Genomic DNA, 18,437 nt, shown 5'->3' on the forward strand with positions numbered 1-18,437 from the left:
TGGTTTCCAGCTGCCCTTGAGTAGGACTGAGCTGCTGAAGTTTAACAGCATTGTGTTGAAGTTCTCCTTCCCTACTTGATGTAGCCAGCAATGCAGGGAAATAATGGAACCCACAGACACAGGAACCTGGTACCCAGCTGCCATTAGAGCCCTCAAGCACTAAGTGGCCATGCAGCTATGACTGGTTGCCTTCTGCTCCCCTTCCTGTAGCCAGCCAGATGCTCCCTCCCAGCGAGCCCCTCTGGGACCATTTCACAAAGCTAGCACCCGGTAGGACACATCTGACTGGTTTTGCCATAATATAGAGCTGCTCCTTGATGGTCAGCTCTCTGAACTGGGCAAGCTTTCCTAGAGGAGTCTCTAGCCACCAGTTCTCCATTAGGGTTAGCCACAAGAGGAAGGATGGAAGGAGAAAGCGAGTCTAAAGCAACCGCTAATGCTCTGCAGTGTCTGGTAGGATGAATGACCCCTGCAGACATATGCTGAGCAGACAGGACAGTCCTCAATTATGTCATTGCTGGAGCATTTACTTCAAGGAGAAACGTGACCACAAATGATGGGCTTGAAGCCTTGGCTGGTTTTGCTGCCTCTGGCTAAGCTGCTCTAGCCCAGGAGGGTTGGGTGGCTGCATGCGGCATGCACAGGCAATGACACGCATGTCTGCCTGGGGAACAGCTTCCCAGCCCAGGCACTAGAGCTGAAAAACCCCTATTAAATGCCATGCTGCCCTCTTCCCTTTGTGAGAGAGGGCCCCTAAAGGATTTGCTAAGGTATTGATAGGTGCCAATCCATATCTCCCAGCGGGCAGCTCGCAGCCTGCCTCAGGAAATCACAAGCCTGCAGGATGGAAATTTCCTGCTTGCCACACTAATTCTCCCCAGCCTCAGCCTCACTGCTGCTCACTGTCCCTCTGCTAACTCCTACACACTTCTCCCAACGTTGTCTCACCTTCAAGCTGACAACTTTGTAAATATTTGCAGTCAGGTAGCACATCTCCTCTCTCTGGTCAGTCTCTAGGCAGACTATTTACATACAGCTCTTTCCATCCTCAGCAATCAATTGCTCCACACTCTCTTTGTTCCTGCTGCACCTCTCCAGAAGCTGTTGACCTCGTGATACTCATTGGGGGAATGTGTGGCTGTCCAATAAAAGGCTGTTGCTGCAGAGGTACACACTTGGCTCTTTGCTTCAGGTCCTTGACATGTGTTTCATTGGCACCCTGCAGGCCACAAGCTTTCTGGGGAGCTGCCACCCAGCAAGGGACTGTGCTTGGCTGGGAGAGGACAGAGCTTCTAAAGACAAAATGCAGCATGGTCTGGGGTGGGCACAATCTCTCTTGACAGCCACATTTGCCTTGTTAGCCACCTGAGGGGTGTGATGAGCTGCTGCTGGAATTTGTGCTTGGTAATCAAAGGCATTTGTCATTCTTCTAAGTGCTCCAGGAGGCAGGGAGGCAGCAGGCACGGGTAGGGTGTCCTGAGCTCCCCCTCCTGACCCACAGGGATACCTGATGCAGCATCCCACATGGCCCCATGAGCATCATCCCACGGGGCAGTGTCCAGCAACCACGGAGCTCTGTGTCTCAGCAGAATCGATCGGCACTGGCAAAGCTCTCCCTAATGAAGCTCAAAGAGCAGAGCCCGTTGCTGCCTTTCAGCCCTCAGCCACCTGCCACACATAGCTCCCTCAAAGGCTTCCTTTCTGCTTTGCCTTTCCTGCCTTTCCTAGACAAAGTGCTCTGGTTTTCTCTTTCCTCCCTCTCACTGACAGGTGCAGGTGGCCTTGGTGCCCTCTCCTTGCAACTCCCCCAGCTTGAATTTTAAACTCTTTAACAGCTTTAACTGCACCTAATGAGGTTTCAGCCTGCACTTTGCTGCCATCCCTCTGCTTCTCTGACACAGGGGGAAGAGTGGTTTGGAAATCTATCATAGACTTGCTTATGTTGGAGGTCTAATTACATGGTAACTAGTGACCTTGTAAGTACAGGGTAATCTGCTGTGTAATACCAGGGCAAATTATCCCAGTGCTTCTGTCTTTTCCACTGCAGTCATCTGTGCACATGGAAATCCAGCCAGTTAAAAGGTAATTAATCTTTGAGCCATTTGACACTTGCCCAAGCCAGTGAGAAGTAACCATCAGAAGCCCACTGGCCCTGCAAGGGCCAAAGGACCAGCTCAGAAGCCTCTGCTTTAGGAGTGCCTGGTGTCACCTGGCCAAAGCAGGGGCTGCTTTGTCACCCAGCCTCTCCAGCTGCCAGCTGCCTGGGGCAGTGGGTGTGGGCTGCTTTCTCTGAGCTGGATGCAGCTGTATCCTGCCTGCCCTGCATCACAGGGGCACGTTTGATCATCTTGGAGAGGAAGGTGGCACAAGGGGCATGTGGATGCCTGAGGGGAACAGGCACCCACCCTGTCCGCATGAGCAGGTTTAGAGAGGCTCGTGTGTGATGGTGGTGAGCCATCTGCAGTGCTTCCTTACTCTCACCAAGAGAGAGGTGGGTGGGAAGGGCACCAAATCCTTCCTCTGAAACCACCCAAACCATTCAGGCCCAGGCCCAGGCATTTATCTGCAGACCTCCAGGGAAACCAGCCCAGAGATCCCTCCACACTGTGAGATGCACTTCACTCCCTCACACTTAACAGCCTGTGGCCCTGGGGCTGGGGGCTGCCTGTTTGACCCCTGGTACCTTTATGGCCATGGAATATATTTGCATACATTTTAGACCCACACTGACATCATTCCCTCTGGAGAGCTCAGAGTCTTTATAGCAGACATGGTCATGATTTTCAGATTATGGACTAATAAAATATTGTCATTTGTTAGGAACATTAAGGTGGCCACTGAAGGATTCCTATGGCATTTAAATAGTGCTTAGAAAAAGGGGGGGGGGGGGGGGGAGAAAAAAAGAGGGGGAAAAAGAAGAAAAAAAGAGGGAAAAAAGGACAAGGGGAAAAAATAGAAATAGGGAAAAAGGTGGGAAAAGGAAAAAGGGAAAAAAAAAGGAGGAAAAAAGGAATAAAGGGGGAAGAGGGGAAAAAGGGGGGAGGGAGAGGAGGAAAAAAGAGGGAAAGGAAAAAAGGTGGGGAAAGGAGAAAAGAAGAGGGAAAAGGGGAGGAGGAGGAGAAAGGGGAGAAGGGGGGAAGCAGGAAAAAGAAAGGGAAAAGGGGGAAAAAAGGGGGGGAAGGGGGAAGAAAGGAGAAAAAAGGGAGGTAAGGAGGAAGAAGGAGGAAAAGGGGGGAGGAGGAAAAAGGGGAGAAATGGGGGGAAAGGGGGAAGAAAGGAAAAAGGGGGGAAGGGGGAAGAAGAGGGAATATGAGGGGGAAGAGGGAGAAGGGGGGAGAAAGGAAGAAAAAGGGAAAAGGGGGGAAAGGGGAAAATGGGGAACAGGGGAAATGGGGAAAGGGAGAAAAGGAGGGAAAAGGAGGGAAAAGGAGGGAAAAGGAGGGAAAAGGAGGGAAAAGGAGGGAAAAGGAGGGAAAAGGAGGGAAAAGGAGGGAAAAAGGGGGAATAAAAGGGAAAAAGGAGGGGAAAGGAAAAAGAAAGGGAAAAGGGAAAAGAAAGAAAAGAAAGAAAGAAAGGAAAAAGAAAGAAAAAAGGGAAAAAAGAGGGGGAAGAGGAAAAAAGGGAAAAAAGGGGAGGGAAGGGGAAAAAAAGGGAAAAGCAAGCAAAAGGGGGAAAAAATAAAAAGAGGGAGTTCTGCTACATTTATTTTCCAAACAAGAGCACTGAAATAGAAAGTCAAAATCCCCCACGCTGGTACTGAGCTCAGCTCTGACACCTCCCCTCTGTGCCTGTTTCAGTTGAATCCCTGCCAAGTTAAATAGGCAGCCATGGGATTGCAGCGGCCTAGTTGCAAAGCCTGGGTTGTTTTTCTGGCAGGTGAGCTCTCTCCTCAGTCACTCTGGGTGCACTGCATGGCAGTGCCTCGATGGGAGCACGTGTGACACTCTCTGTGCATCGTTCTGCATCGGGAACAGTGTGGCCAGCAGGAGCAGGGAAGTCATCCTGCCCTGTGCTCAGCACTGGTCAGGCCACACCTTGAGTCCTGTGTCCAGTTCTGGGCCCCTCAGTTTAAGAAGACATTGAGATACTTGAATGTGTCCAGGGAAGGGCAATGAGGCTGGGGAGAGGTCTCAAGCACAGCCCTGTGAGGAGAGGCTGAGGGAGCTGGGGTCGCTTAGCCTGGAGAAGAGGAGGCTCAGGGGAGACCTTCTTGCTGTCTACAACTCCCTGAAGGGAGGTTGTAGCCAGGTGGGGGTTGGTCTCTTCTCCCAGGCAAGCAGCACCAGAACAAGAGGACACAGTCTCAAGCTGTGCCAGGGGAGGTTTAGGCTGGAGGTGAGGAGAAAGTTCTTCACAGAGAGAGTAATTGACCACTGGATTGTGCTGCCCAGGGAGGTGGTGGAGTCACCATCCCTGGAGGTGTTCAAAAGGGGATTGGATGTGGCACTTGAAGCCATGGTTTAGTTGATCAGATGGTGTTGGGTGATAGGTTGGACTTGATGATCTCTTTTCCAACCTGGTTGATTCTATGATTCTCTGGCACAACTCAAAGCCATTTCCTCTCATCCTCACTTGATTACCTGGGAGAAGTCACATTGGGCTGCTATAAGGCTGATGGCTGTGTGCTTTATTCTCTAACCTGCAAAGTGAGGTAATGCAACCCCCTGACTTCCTCAAAGGTGCTGTGCAGTACTGGCTTGTACAGATAAGCCAAAAATGACATGGAGAAAGCTGCCAAGAAAGGGGGAAAGAGTCAAACATTGAGCTCAGTGCTAGCTAGACCTGGCAAAAGAGGGAGAGGCAGACACCATGAATATTAGGGAGAAGAACAGCAAAGAAGATCCTTTGTTCAGTGACTACTTTTGCCTTGTTCCTCAACTGGATCAGGCAAGATTAACAGCAGGTGATTATGTAAAGTCTGCACTACAAGGCAGAGGCAAGAGTGAGCTTGGGCCTCCCTGTTGTCATTACCTGACCTTGCACTCTTCTTTCTGCAACCTCAGCATATTTTGGGGGGGTAGGATTTCTGGGTGGTTATTTTAAGCAAACTCTGTTAAATTCTTTCTTGCTTCTGTGCCAGGTAGCTGCTGCTTAACCAACAGGCCATGACTAAGCAGAGCCTGGAAATTAGAAGCATCTCTGAGTTAAAGCAATGAGATTCTGGGACTGTCTTCCCTTAGGAGCACATTTAATAGTGGTGCTTGATTATGAAAAGGATAAATCTGATGTGATTGATGCAACAGGGGATTGGATTTGATGATCCTGGGAATCCCTTCTAGCTCTCTGTGCTCCTAATGAATCTATTTTTAAGGGCCTGGGGGTGGAGGGGATGCAGTGCCCGACTGCTGGCAAACAGCAATGAAGTGTGTAGACACCTCCTGCTGGGTGGTGGTCTCCATGCCCGAATTTAATCACTTCCCATCACCAAGAAGGTGAAGCAGGCTTCTCTCCTGGTTCTGCCCACCCTAAAAATAGCAAGCAGAGGTGGGCAGAAGGATCCTGCCTTGTTCTCTCTTTGAATGTTTTCAGCTACTGAACTCTTCCACAATCCCTTCTCTTGGAACCAATACCACAAATGCCTCAGCTCACAGGCTCCCTGTGTATTTCTCAGGTACTTACCCATCTCTCAACACCAAAGTGATTGTGTTCTTTGCAAGCTTTTTTTTCTGGGTGAAGTTGAGCAGGGACCACCTTTTACAATGTGAAACTGAGGCATGGAAAGACTGCCTGAAGTTCCTACAGTGGTAGAGGACATTGATGGCATGGATGGGAGCTGCAGCCCTGTCCCCACTCACTGCTGGACTCTTCTCCATGCATCTATCTGAGCTCTCCCTTTTCCCAAGAGGAGTAGCAGAGCAGAAAGGATTTTTCAGCTGAGGCACTCACTGGGCTGAGCTTCCCATCCTCTGTCAAGCCAAGGTGGGGCTGAGCCTGGGCTCTCTGAGGGACAGTGCAAGGCTGCTTCAGAAGGGATGCACAGGGAAGTGGTTGTGTTCCTTTTTCCCCTGAGGAGTTTTAATTCTTTAATTCCAACTTGCTAATAAGATAAAAGGCTGTGATTTCTGCAGGATCAAATGGTGCAGGGTAAGCTCAGGGAGTTTATTAATTAGCATGCTTTCAGGGCTTGGGGGGAAAGAAAAACAAGCAGCAGCAGCAGGGCTGTAGATAATGGCTGTAAATATGACCCAAGCACTACCTGCCATAGCATTGTAGCCAAGAGGAAAAAGCAGCCCTGAAGAAAAGGACCTGGGGGTGCTGGTGGATGAGAAGCTCAACAGGAGCCAGCAGTGTGCACTTGCAGCCCAGAAAGACAACCAGAGCCTGGGCTGCAGCAAGAGAAGCAGAGCCAGCAGGTCGAGGGAGGTGATTCTCCTCCTCTGCTCTGGTGAGACCCCCACCTGGAGCACTGTGTCCAGTTCTGGAGCCTCTGTTATAGGAAGGATCTGGAGGTGCAGAGAAGGGCCACAAGGATGAGCAGAGGGCTGGAGCTCCACTGCTATGAAGACAGACTGAGAGAGTTGGGACTGTTCAGTCTGGAGAAGAGAAAGCTCTGAGGAGACCTAATTGTGGCCTTCCACTATCTGAAGGGGGCTACAAGAAAGCTGGGGAGGGATTTTATAGGGTGTCAGGGAGTGATAGGACTGTGAGGAATGGAACAAAACTAGAAATAGGTAGATTCAGATTGGATATTAGGAAGAAGTTCTTCCCCATGAGGGTGGTAAGACACTGGCACAGGCTGCCCAGGGAGGTGGTGGAAGCCTCATCCCTGGAGGTTTTTGCAGCCAGGCTGGATGTGACTGTGAGCAACCTGCTGTAGTGTGAGGGGTCCCTGACTGTGGCAGGGGAGTTGAAACTGGATGCTCCTTGAGGTCCCTTCCAACCCTGACAATTCTATGACTATGATTCTAGGGGAGGCTGTCAGATTAGTGCTGGGCACAGCACTCTGACAGGGAATAAAGCTCTTAAATGAGAGGGGCAAGGCTTTCTGTCTTCAAACTGCAGCTATTCACAGACATGTGCTACACATCCCCAGGGCCTGATCCTGCAAGTAACACCAGGTACTAACACCTCTCTGTGTGTGAGTGCTCCTCTGGCTCCCCAAGGGACTGCTTGGAGCAGTTAAGTGCTAAGCCCAGTGGTAAGCAGTTGCAGGAGCTGATTCTTAGTGTGCCAAGCCTCTTGGATGACAACAGCTATAAAGAAGTCACATATTATCATGTCACATTGCAAAGGTCAACCCTAGTATTTGTTCTGTCAGAAGGACTTGATTGAAAGGCAAAGAAATAGTGTCAGGGCATGGGGGGAAGATCATTTTTTAACAGCTGCCTTCAGGGCTGAGGATCCAAAATTACATCAGTGCTCAGAACTAAATTCCCATCCACACCCCACCATTCGATTCTGGGCTCAAAAGGGCATGAATGTAACTAAATCTCCTTTTGGTGGCACGTCCAACTTAGCCACCAACACAGCCCTTGTTAAAATCAGCAGCATCTCCACTCACATTCCCCTGTGATTCTGGCAACAGCCAGGAACTGCCGGAGCCCTGCTCCCTCCCGCTCCCAGGAGAGCTTTGTGAGCTCCACTCAGCTGCTTAACACCGCTGTAGGCAATCACTTAACCCCCTTCACTGCTGGGAAAGGAGGAGTGGTGGCCACACTGGGAGGAGGCTGGGCAGTGGAACAGCTCCAGGAACACGCAGCTCCCCTTTCAAAGTCACAGGGAGGCTTGGGTAATTGGACCCCAGTAATCTGTCCCAGTCGCAGCTACTACACAAATCTTCCTGCCCACCCCTCTGGCTTTGCTGGCACAGGGAAGCTGTTGAGAAATAAAGTGTGTAAGCCATCACTTTCCTGACTTGATTTATGAGGGGCCATAACTGCCCTGAACAGACAGTGCCTTTGGGTGGATTAGCTCAATCCACTTCCAAAACAGACTCAGCCAAAAGTCCCACAACTTTCTGCACCAACACTGCACTTCCTTGTGTCCCAGCAGCAAAACCACACAGGACAAGCAACTGAAACATTTGCCCCTCTCACAGCTTCTGCAGCTCACCTCCAGCAGCCTTACAGTTGGCTGGTGGTAGCTTCAGGAATGCTGTGACAGCTGGGAACCCACCAGGCTAAGCATCCCTACACAGAGGCTCCAGTATGGAGTGAGCACAAGGGAGTGGTGGCTCACCTCTATGGGAGGCAGGGCAGAGTGAACAGAGTTACCAGCCCTCAGCTGCCCCACAAGGCTCCCATCAGCCACCACCTTGGCAAACCCAAACTTCTCTGCACTGTTAGGGCATCAAACTCACACCAAGCCCTCACTGTCACTCCTCTGGCCAAGGCATGGGAGCTGCAGTGGGGCAGTGATGGTTGACATCCACTCAAGCTCATGGCAAGCACCCAACAGGGCAGGCACTGAGGCTGTGTCTAGACTAGCAGACAAAAGGCATCAGGGCTGGCAAGTGACAGCCTGGTCTGATTTTAGTCCATGCCAATTTGATGGCATCCACACAACCACTGGAGAGGACAATACAAGTCAGGGACAGGCCCTGGTGAGCTGCACAAATACCACCTGCTTGGAGGCACGGAGTGGACACGAACCATGCTGAGCTCTCTGCCATCAGAGCCAGGGGATGGTCCATGCTGTCCACCAGTTCAGACACAACCTGAACAGCCACAGAGGAGGACTGCACTGGGGACTTCTGCATTCATTCCATGTTATCTCACCACACAGCCAAGCCCCAGAGAGTTGCTACAGTAGAAACACGAGCAGCTCTCAGCCCACAGGAGAGCCCCTTCGCTGCCAAAAGCACTAGACCCGACCAAAGCCACTCAATCCCAGGTGTCATTTCATGCTCCAGTGGCACCAGTCCCCCACTTCCAGCTGCCCCAGGGGTCGAGATCCACTCACTGTTGCAGCTGCCGGTGGTGCCAGTCTCTGTCGCTGCCACGCTGCGCTGAGCTGGCCCTTCGGACACGGCCCTTCCTGACAGTCAAGGGGTGAAAACAAGGGAAGGAGACAAACAAAAGAGAAGGGAAGGGTGAGAGAGGGAGGGAGGGATGGGGGAGATGAAGCAAAGGGACAAGAAGGGAGAGGGGGTGTCTTTAACTGAACCACAGGTCTTTCACTGGCTGCATCATCCCAACATTGCACAAGCCCTGCACGGGGCAGGTGAGACCCTCTGGCCCTGGGCACCATCACCTTGCTCACCCCACGCTATGCAGAGGGAGGGTGAGTTGGGCAAGAGTCAAAGTGGGGCTGGGTCTCTTGAAACTTCTTGAACTGTGAAGCCACATCTCTTGGGAGACCCAGAGAGAAGTTTTAGGAGGCATAAGTAATTCCTCTGTATCTGGACGCCAAGCACCCTGCCCCTTGCCCATCACCAGGCTCCCTGGGCACAGTGCAAGGATTCATCTGCCTCTGCCAGCAGAAGATGATCCAAGCCTGATGTCTTCACTCAAGTAAGCTTGGGTTAGCCAGGGTTAAAGGCATCACTGGCCAAGTGTCCCAGTGAAGCAGCTTATACATCACCCTATGCTTCCCAAAAAGCCTTTGGCCCATCAGTACTGTTGCAGGTTGGGGAAGGAAGGGAAAAACCTCATGCCACAGCTTCCAATCACCTGCAAGTCTGCCAGTGCTTGCAAAACTGAATCTTAGGAGGGGGTCAAGGGAAGCAAAACAATGGAGGGGAAAATAGAGCAGTACGTTTTCCCATTCATCAAAGGAGGAAAGATTTGGAGAGCAGGAGAGGGAAGAAAGGGTAGGGATCTCAGGGTGCAGATGAATGACGAGCATAAGGTCCACTGACTTTCTATCAGCACATCTCTGTTCACACCAGGAAGAAAAGGAAAGGAAATCCCAAGACAAAAGGAGAGCTGGTGAGCACAGTGGCTTGGGGGGTGGACTTCTGGCCATGCTCCTTGGGAGCTCAGGCTGGCAGCTGCTTGGGGAATGCCAAAAATAGGGCTTCAGGGTGTGCCCACCCGGTCATCACTCTGGGTGCCTTCCCACCCCCCGACCAGAGGTGGAAGCTGGGCTGTTACATGGAGCTGACAGCTCCTTCTGCTTGGGGAATTGCCACCTGAATGCCTGACTCACCCCCCTTCCCAAAGCACTGAGGTACCAAGTGGGGGAGGAGGAAGGCTTAGAAAATTGTTTCACGATGGCAAATTGTTTCAGATGCCTCTGCTTTGTTACAGTTGGGGGGGGGAGAGAAAAAGAAAAGGGAGCTCTATCCCCTAAAGCTACATCCTCCAGCCAGCTGTGGCAGAGGTATGGAGGTCGGAAAGAAGCAGAGCAAATGAAGTCATCCAGCAGTGGAATAAAATCATCCAAATAATATAGTGCAGAACAAAGCAAATTGTACCTCAAACACCGAGCTGAAAGAGAAACATCTTCCTCTGGCAGATCTATTACCATGCATTTATTCCAATGACAAAAAAACCACTAACCTAGAGTGTAACCCAAACCTGATTTATTCCTCCAACTGGGTAAATATGAAGAGGCAGCTGAACCTGACTGTAGACCCCACTGATCTCATCTGTTTTCCTTCGGTGTACTGTGGGGGCAGGGGGAGAGAAAGTAGGAATGGAGTTTTTGCCTTGCTGCCAGGGGATGCTGGCAAAGCATTTGAGCTATAGATGATGTATCTTGTCACTAATGACTGCAGGGAACTATAAAGGATCGGGATTTGGATCTTTTTGTGTGTTTGTCTCTTTTTAATGCTTCCCATTAATTGATAATTGGGTCTCGGAACCCGCAGTGGAGCACAGGGTTTGCTATACGGGATCAGCCTGGCGGCCCATCAAACCTGGCGTCTTGCCTCGGTGGTGCTCACAAAAATGATCATCCAGTCCTGCCCCATTTCCTTGGGGGCATGGAATTGAGAGCTCAAAGGTCCACCTGGCCTGCACAGCAACCTCTTTAAAACCCTGAAACCTGCTTGTGGCAGGGCTGGGGTGCATTCATTATTATTGTTATTGTTATTATTGTTATTATTATTATTATTATAATATTATTGTTGTTGTTGTTGTTGTTAATTGTTGTTACTTACTATTAAGAAATATTATTAAGCATTATTCTTATTACTAAATGCAAAGAAGAACCTCTTGAACTACAGACACCTTCAACAGCCATGCTGAATTGAGAACTCAAAGGTCCATCTGGCCTGCACAGCAACCTCTTTAAAACCCTGAAACCTGCTTGTGGCAGGGCTGGGGTGCACTAATCATTATTATTATTGTTATTGTTATTACTATTATTATTATTGTTGTTGTTGTTACTTCTTCTTATTACTAAGAAATATTATTAAGCATTATTCTTATTACTAAATGCAAAGAAGAACCTCTTGAACTACAAACATCTTCAACAGCCATGCTGAATTGAGAACTCAAAGGTCTACCTGGCCTGCACAGCAACCTCTTTAAAACCCTGAAACCTGCTTGTGGCAGGGCTGGGCTGCATTATTTGTTATTATTATTATTACTATTACTATTATGACTATTATTATTGTTGTTGTTGTTACTTCTTCTTATTATTAAGAAATATTATTAAGGTTGATTCTTATTACTAAATGCAAAGAGGAAGCTCTTTAATTACAAACCCCTTCAACAGCCATGCTGAATTGAGAGCTCAAAGGTCTACCTGGCCTGCACAGAAACCTCTTTAAAACCCTGAAACCTGCTTGTGGCAGGGCTGGGGTGCATTTGTTATTATTATTACTATTACTATTATGACTATTATGACTATTATTATTGTTGTTGTTGTTACTTCTTATTATTAAGAAATATTACTAAGACTGATTCTTATTACTAAATGCAAAGAGGAACTTCTTGAACTACAAACATCTTCAGCCATGCTGAATTGGGAGCTCAAAGGTCCACCTGACCTGCACAGAAACCTCTTTAAAACCCTGAAACGTGCTTGTGGCAGGGCTGGGGTGCATTTATTATTATTATTAGTAGTAGTAGTAGTAGTAGTGTTATTATCATTAATCATTATTAATAAGGAATTATTATTGATTAATATTGTTATTGTTGTTATTACCATTCATTATTATCATCACTATCAATCATTATTATTAGTTATTATTATAGTAAAGAATTATTCTTACTGCTAAAGGCAAAGAGGAAGCTCTTTAATTACAAACACCTTCAACAGCCATGCTGAATTGAGAGCTCAAAGGTCCACCTGGACTGTACAGCAACATCTTTAAAACCCTGAAACCTGCTTGTGGCAGGGCTGGGGTGTTGTTGTTGTTGGTGTTGTTGTTATTATTATTATTGTTATAATATTATTATTATTATTATTATTATTAAAGTTATTATTGTTGGTTGTTATTATTTGTTATTATTATTGATTGCTATTATAATTATTATTAATAACTATGATGACTCTTATTATTGTTCTTATTATTGTTCTTATCATTCATTATTTTTGCTGTTAAGAACTATTCTGAAGAATAATTCTTAAGTTCCAAAGAATTAGTCTTATCATTATTAAGAATTAGTCTCACAAAGAGGAACCTCTTTAATTACAAACCTCTTCAACAGCCATGCTGAATTGAGAGCTCAAAGGGCCACCTGGCCTGCACAGCAACCTCTTTAAAACCCTGAAACAAGGTTATGGCAGGGCTGTATTACATCATCATGATGATCATTATTATAGTTATTAATTATTTGTTATTAAGTGCTATTATTGTCATTATTAATAATTATGCTGGTTGTTATTATTGTTGTTATTAATAAGTAAGATGAGTGTTATTAATGTTATTATCATTAATAATAATAATTATTATTATTCAGAAGGATTCTTATTACTAAATGTAAAGAGGAACCTCTTGAACTACAAACATCTTCAACACACATGCTGCTGGTTTTCCTCTTGGCTACCACAGCCCAAATCATAGAATCAACCAGGTTGGCAAAGACCTCAGAGATCATCAAGTCCAACCTATTACCAAATACCTAACACCTCCTGACAACTAAACCATGGCTCCAAGTGCCACATCCAATCCCCTTTGAACACCTCCAGGGGTGGTGACTCCACCCCCCCCCCTGGGCAGCACATTCCAGTGGCAAATTACTCTGTCTGGGAAGAACTTCTTCCTAACATCCAGCCTAAACCTCCCCTGGCACAGCTTGAGACTGTGTCCTCTTGTTCTGGTGCTGCTTGCCTGGGAGAAGAGACCAACTCCCACCTGGCTACAACCTCCCTTCAGGGAGTTGTAGAGAGCAAGAAGGTCTCCCCTGAGCCTCCTCTTCTCCAGGCTAAGCAACCCCAGCTCCCTCAGCCTCTCCTCACAGGGCTGTGCTCCAGACCTCTCCCCAGCCTCGTTGCCCTTAACAGTGAGAAGGTGTAACCTGTGTTTGCAGAGAATACGACTGAGGCCAGAGAGGAGGAGATGCCTTGTGCTAAGCAGAGCAATATTGATTGGCCAGCATAAAGATTTCCCTCGCTAATTCCTTTAGCAATCTTATCCTGTGTTGGCTGCATAATTGGCTGGGGAAGAGAGAGGTGGAATCACTTAAGCGTTCAAAGCTCAACACACACCAAGAAAAGATTCCCATTTCTGCCTGTGTGTGCAATTTTGTGCATCATTGCCCCTTGATTGTACATTGAACATGCTCTCTTTGACAGCCTAGCCCTAAACAGCCTGTGGATTAAAGACAGCTGCTTGCAAATAGGGGCTTTCTCCATCCAGCTGGCGTGGAGAAGGAGATTGCTGTGGCTGAGAGGCAGGGCTATGAATGAAGGTGAGTGGAACAGGAGAGGAAAGGCTGTGGAAACTCTGGCCATGCTGAAATGGGGAGGAAACAGAAGAGGAAAGGCTGTGGAAACTCTGGCCATGCTGAAATGGGGAGGAAACAGGAGTGGAAAGGCTGGGGAAACTCTGGCCATGCTGAAATGGGGAGGAAACAGGAGAGGAAAGGCTGTGGAAACTCTGGCCATGCTGAAATGGGGAGGAAAAAAGAAAGGCAACAAGTTCTTTCCATGCAAACAATTAAGGAGGCTGATGAAGACATTTGCATCTTACTTTTCCTAGGGATCTCTTCAGCAAGGCATGATTTCTCCACGCTCCCACTGAAATGGTTTATAGCTTCTCTGCCTCCTGTCATTCTGCTGATCATACTGGGGTTTGGGGCTGCTCTCTGCCTTTCCCAACCATTTTGTGATCTCACAGCTGTCCACATGGTAAAGGAGAGCTAAGACCATTGTCCTGCCAGTGGGAAGGCAGGAGGAGGCCACTGGCCAACTAGGATGCAGGGAAAAACTAGATCCAACAATCTAGTTAAGGTGAGAGGGGAGGGTTTTGCACATCCAGGTCTCCCTCAGTTGAGTGGCAGCGCTCCTTCCAAAGCGTGAGCAGCTGCTCAGGAGCCCCATCCAACCTGACCTTGAACACTTCCAGGGGATGGAGCATCCACAACACTGGGGAGCCTGTTCCAGTGCCCCACTGCCCTCACAGCTAACCTAAATCCACTCTCTTTCTCTTTAAAGTTGTTACCCCTTGTCCTGTCAGACTGCAAGCTGGATTAGCTCTCAGTAAGCATGCAAGGGTTTGAGGGAGAACACAGAGGGGTTAAGGATGGAGGTCAGTCTTTGGGTGAATATTGAGGCTGTATATTAAACAAGAGCTCTGAGCCACAGGACTTGCAGTGCAGCAGCAACCTATCCCAAGCAGCAGCTGAAGGGAGCACGGAGGTCAAGTACCATAGCAAGGAGTTTTGTTTTCCCCAAACCAAACTGCTCTTTTGTGCCTGCCTGTGTTGCAAAGATGTCACCAGCCTGTGAGAGCTCTTCACCTGCCACATCCCTCTCATTACTGCAACGAAATAAATGGCAACAGTATGAAAACAGCAACTCAAGCAGGAGAAAGACAGGTAGAGGGTGAGGGGAGAGGGGAGGAGGGAAACAGGGGGTGGGTGGAGGGCTTGGCAGGGTGGAGAATTGGGGCAATTACCATTTTTGAGGATATGCCAGAAACACAGCACAGCTTAATTTCCCCAATTAATTCTTCTGCACTTGAGCTGCTTGGTGTAAAGGGCTCTTAATGCTTCAAACAGGAGGAAGAAAAGAAGAGGGGGGAAAAAACCCAACACCACCACCAAAACCCCCCCACAAAAAAACCTCCACAACAAACCCATCCAAGGCTCAACATTTGGGTGGGTTTTTTTTTCCCCCCCTCAGTGTAGAAATGGTGAAGTGTTGAGTTCAAAATGTCTGGCTAAAACACAAGCTGATGCTGTTAAATCTTTCTTTCAGGAGATAAGGAACTGTGCCACGAATTCAATCTGCAGAGGTTTTTATGGGAGCCACGGAGAGATCACAGCCCAGCACGTTCGACATCACACTGACTTTTCCTGCAGGCAGAACACACCAGGACAGGCACAGAGACGCTTCCCCCACACACCCACAGTGAGCAGTTCCCTCACTCCCCTCTTTCCACTGCAAGCTAGGGAGAAAAATCACTTTTTCACCCCCCCCCAACCCATCAGGCAAGGCACCATGGCTGTCCACGCCTCGTCTGGCAGAGAGTTGTCATCTAAGGGGAATGAGAGCAATGAAAACAAGGAAAGAAATAAGGACTCAGGGGTTTGGTCTGATGAGCAACATGGGGTAAACAGATCAGCAGACTTCCAACACAGCAAGACTCTGGCTCTGCCTGGCTGGGCAATCTTTATCAGTACTAAGGGTCTCCAGGTCACATCTCCAGGCCTCTATGAGACTTTGCTTACATAGGTATGACACAGCAAGGCATGTTCTCCAGGATCCCACCTAGTGCAGGAGAAGAATTACAGTATTTCTCACTTCTAAGTCCTTTCCTTAGTGGAATACGAAACCTTCCCAACACCCAAGCAGAAAGGATGGAGAGAGAGTAACATTTTATATTCTTCCCCTCAGAGAATCACACAGTGGCTTAGGTTGGAAGGGACCTTAGAGATCACCTCTTCCAACCTCCTCACAATGGGCAGAGACAGCACCCAACTAGACTTGGTTGCTCCAATTTGGCCTTGAACACCCCCAGTGAGGAGGCATCCACAACCTCCCTGGGCAGCCTATTCCAGAGTCTCACCATCCTTGTACTGAAGAACAAAAGGCAATGCTCAACTGCTTAACATCTGCCCAACACTTAGATGCTGGAAATGGGACTGATGTTGAAAGCTGAAGGTGCCATCTACACCAGATCCCACACAACAGGCAGCATGGCAGGGACTGAGCGTGCTTTCCCCCACCTATTGGCACTGAAGGGGAGCCTGAGCCCACAGCCGGGGAGCCTGAGCCCACAGCCTGGGTGCCTGAGCCTGGCTTGCTCTCTGTCCAGAGCTGACTGCTCCTGCCAGGGTTCTGCCCTAAAACCTGGGAGTGGCAGCTTTCTTTCTGCCCAGAGTGAGTCAGTGCCACATTCCTGATAAAAACACAGAGGGACTTCTCCTCCCCTTCACAGATGATGGTGCAGAGGCCTTGCACACTTGTCACAGGGCTCCTTCCTGGTGCGAACAGGGCTGGGCAGCAGTTTTGCCCTGCTGGCATCAATCTCCCACACTGTAAATGTGTGAGGGACAGCAAAGCAACAAAGGGAGAATGAAGTGACATGACAGTAGGTGGTGCACAGCTGAAGGATGCACATGGACATGAAGGGGCTCTGGCAAGGATGCACAAAGAGTGCTGGTGGAGAGGATGCCTGAAGGGGAAGACACAGAAGATCTGGACAGGGGGATGCCTTAATGAGGTTTAGTGCCTACATAAATCCTTCCTCTGCCCAACATGTGCCTTCACTGCTGATGTCCTACCCATGTCAGGACATCACCTTGGAAGTTATTAAGGAGAGAGCTCAAAGCTGGTTGGAAGAGAGCAGCATTCAGTGCTGGTGTGATCATTCAGGGACCCTCTGTCTAGGGGAGCGTGGGTCAGGCTGAATCTACTTTCAGTGCAAGGCTTCTCTATTAGTCTTATCTCCCATGCTGAATAAGCCTCCACAGGAGCATGACCCAGCAGCTGCTAAAGCTCAGTGTTTCATTATTTTCATGGAAACCTCTCTGGAAAAAAAAAATAGAAAAAGAGGAAAAATAATACACAAAAAATAACTGACTGTGGCCTGGAGAAAGAAAACAATGTGGAACTCCAGGGGAAAAGCAGCTGAAGTCAGAGAGGGTCTAGAGGGGAGATGGTCATCAGAAAGTAACCTGATGATGGGTACTGAAAAGCATCAAAATATGTGGTTGGGTGGGGGTGAGGGGTTGGGGTCTTTTTTGGTTGATTGGTTTGGTTTGGTTTGGTTTTGTTCTCCCAGACACTTAAAAAGAGAAGAAAGAAAATGTTTCCAGAGTAACCCTTGGTGCTTTAGAGCAGGCATATGCCTGGGGGAGCCTAGGCTTTGTAAAGAACACCAACCTAAGGCCAAAGCCAGTGCAGAAATATTGCTTTGGTTCTGATGGGCTAAAGGATGTGAGAGCCAAGGTTCATAAGAAGATATATTAATCTTTTATTAAGCCAACTGATGTTACTTGGGAAAACAGGGAGAGAGGAGAGGGAGAGAGGAGAGGGAGAGAGGAGAGGGAGAGAGGAGAGGGAGAGAGGAGAGGGAGAGAGGAGAGGGAGAGAGGAGAGGGAGAGAGGAGAGGGAGAGAGGAGAGGGAGAGAGGAGAGGGAGAGAGGAGAGGGAGAGAGGAGAGGGAGAGAGGAGAGGGAGAGAGGGAGAGGGAGAGAGGAGAGGGAGAGAGGAGAGGGAGAGAGGAGAGGGAGAGAGGAGAGGGAGAGGAGAGGAGAGGGAGAGGGAGAGGGAGAGGGGAGAGGAGAGGGGAGAGGGAGAGGAGGGAGAGGGAGAGGAGGGAGAGGGAGAGGAGGGAGAGGGAGAGGAGGGAGAGGGAGAGGAGGGAGAGGGAGAGGAGGGAGAGGGAGAGGAGGGAGAGGAGAGGAGGGAGAGAGGGAGAGGGAGGAGAGGGAGAGGGAGGAGAGGGAGAGGGAGGAGAGGGAGAGGGAGGAGAGGAGAGGGAGGAGAGGGAGAGGGAGGAGAGGGAGAGGAGAGGGAGAGGGAGGAGAGGGAGAGGGAGAGAGGAGAGGGAGGAGAGGGAGAGGGAGGAGAGGGAGAGGGAGGAGAGGGAGAGGGAGGAGAGGGAGAGGGAGGAGAGGGAGAAGAGGGAGAGAGGAGAGAGGAGAAGGAAAGGAGAAGGAGAGGGGAGGGGGAGAGGGAGGGAGAGGAGGGGAGAGGGAGGGGAGAGGGAGGGGAGAGGGAGGGAGAGGGAGGGGAGAGGGAGGGGAGAGGGAGGGGAGAGGGAGGGGAGAGGAGAGGGAGAGGAGAGGGAGAGGAGAGGGAGAGGAGAGGGAGAGGAGAGGGAGAGGAGAGAGGAGAGGAGAGAGGAGAGGAGGAGAGGAGAGAGAGAGGACAGAGGAGAGAGAGAGGAGAGAGAGAGGACAGAGGAGAGAGAGAGGAGAGAGAGAAGAGA

The 18,437-nt window shown here is 49.2% G+C and overlaps 1 protein-coding gene across 2 annotated transcripts in view; it reads right to left on the reverse strand.

The window, feature by feature from the left end:
• Positions 1 to 18,437, reverse strand: part of NTRK3 (neurotrophic receptor tyrosine kinase 3) — a 287,748-nt gene that overhangs the window by 25,698 nt on the left and 243,613 nt on the right. Inside the window, exon 16 of one of the 2 annotated variants that reach the window (XM_068143396.1) lies at positions 8,902 to 8,976. The exons of the other annotated variant lie outside the window; for it this stretch is intronic. Coding sequence (XP_067999497.1) covers positions 8,902 to 8,976 — 75 coding nt within the window. The remainder of the gene's footprint in view (positions 1 to 8,901; positions 8,977 to 18,437) is intronic. 2 annotated transcript variants of the gene reach the window in all.

Source organism: Melanerpes formicivorus, unplaced genomic scaffold (genome assembly GCF_026170545.1).
Source record: "Melanerpes formicivorus ecotype bairdi unplaced genomic scaffold, bMelFor1.0.p_v2 SCAF_10, whole genome shotgun sequence".
Classification (NCBI taxonomy): Eukaryota; Metazoa; Chordata; class Aves; order Piciformes; family Picidae; genus Melanerpes; species Melanerpes formicivorus.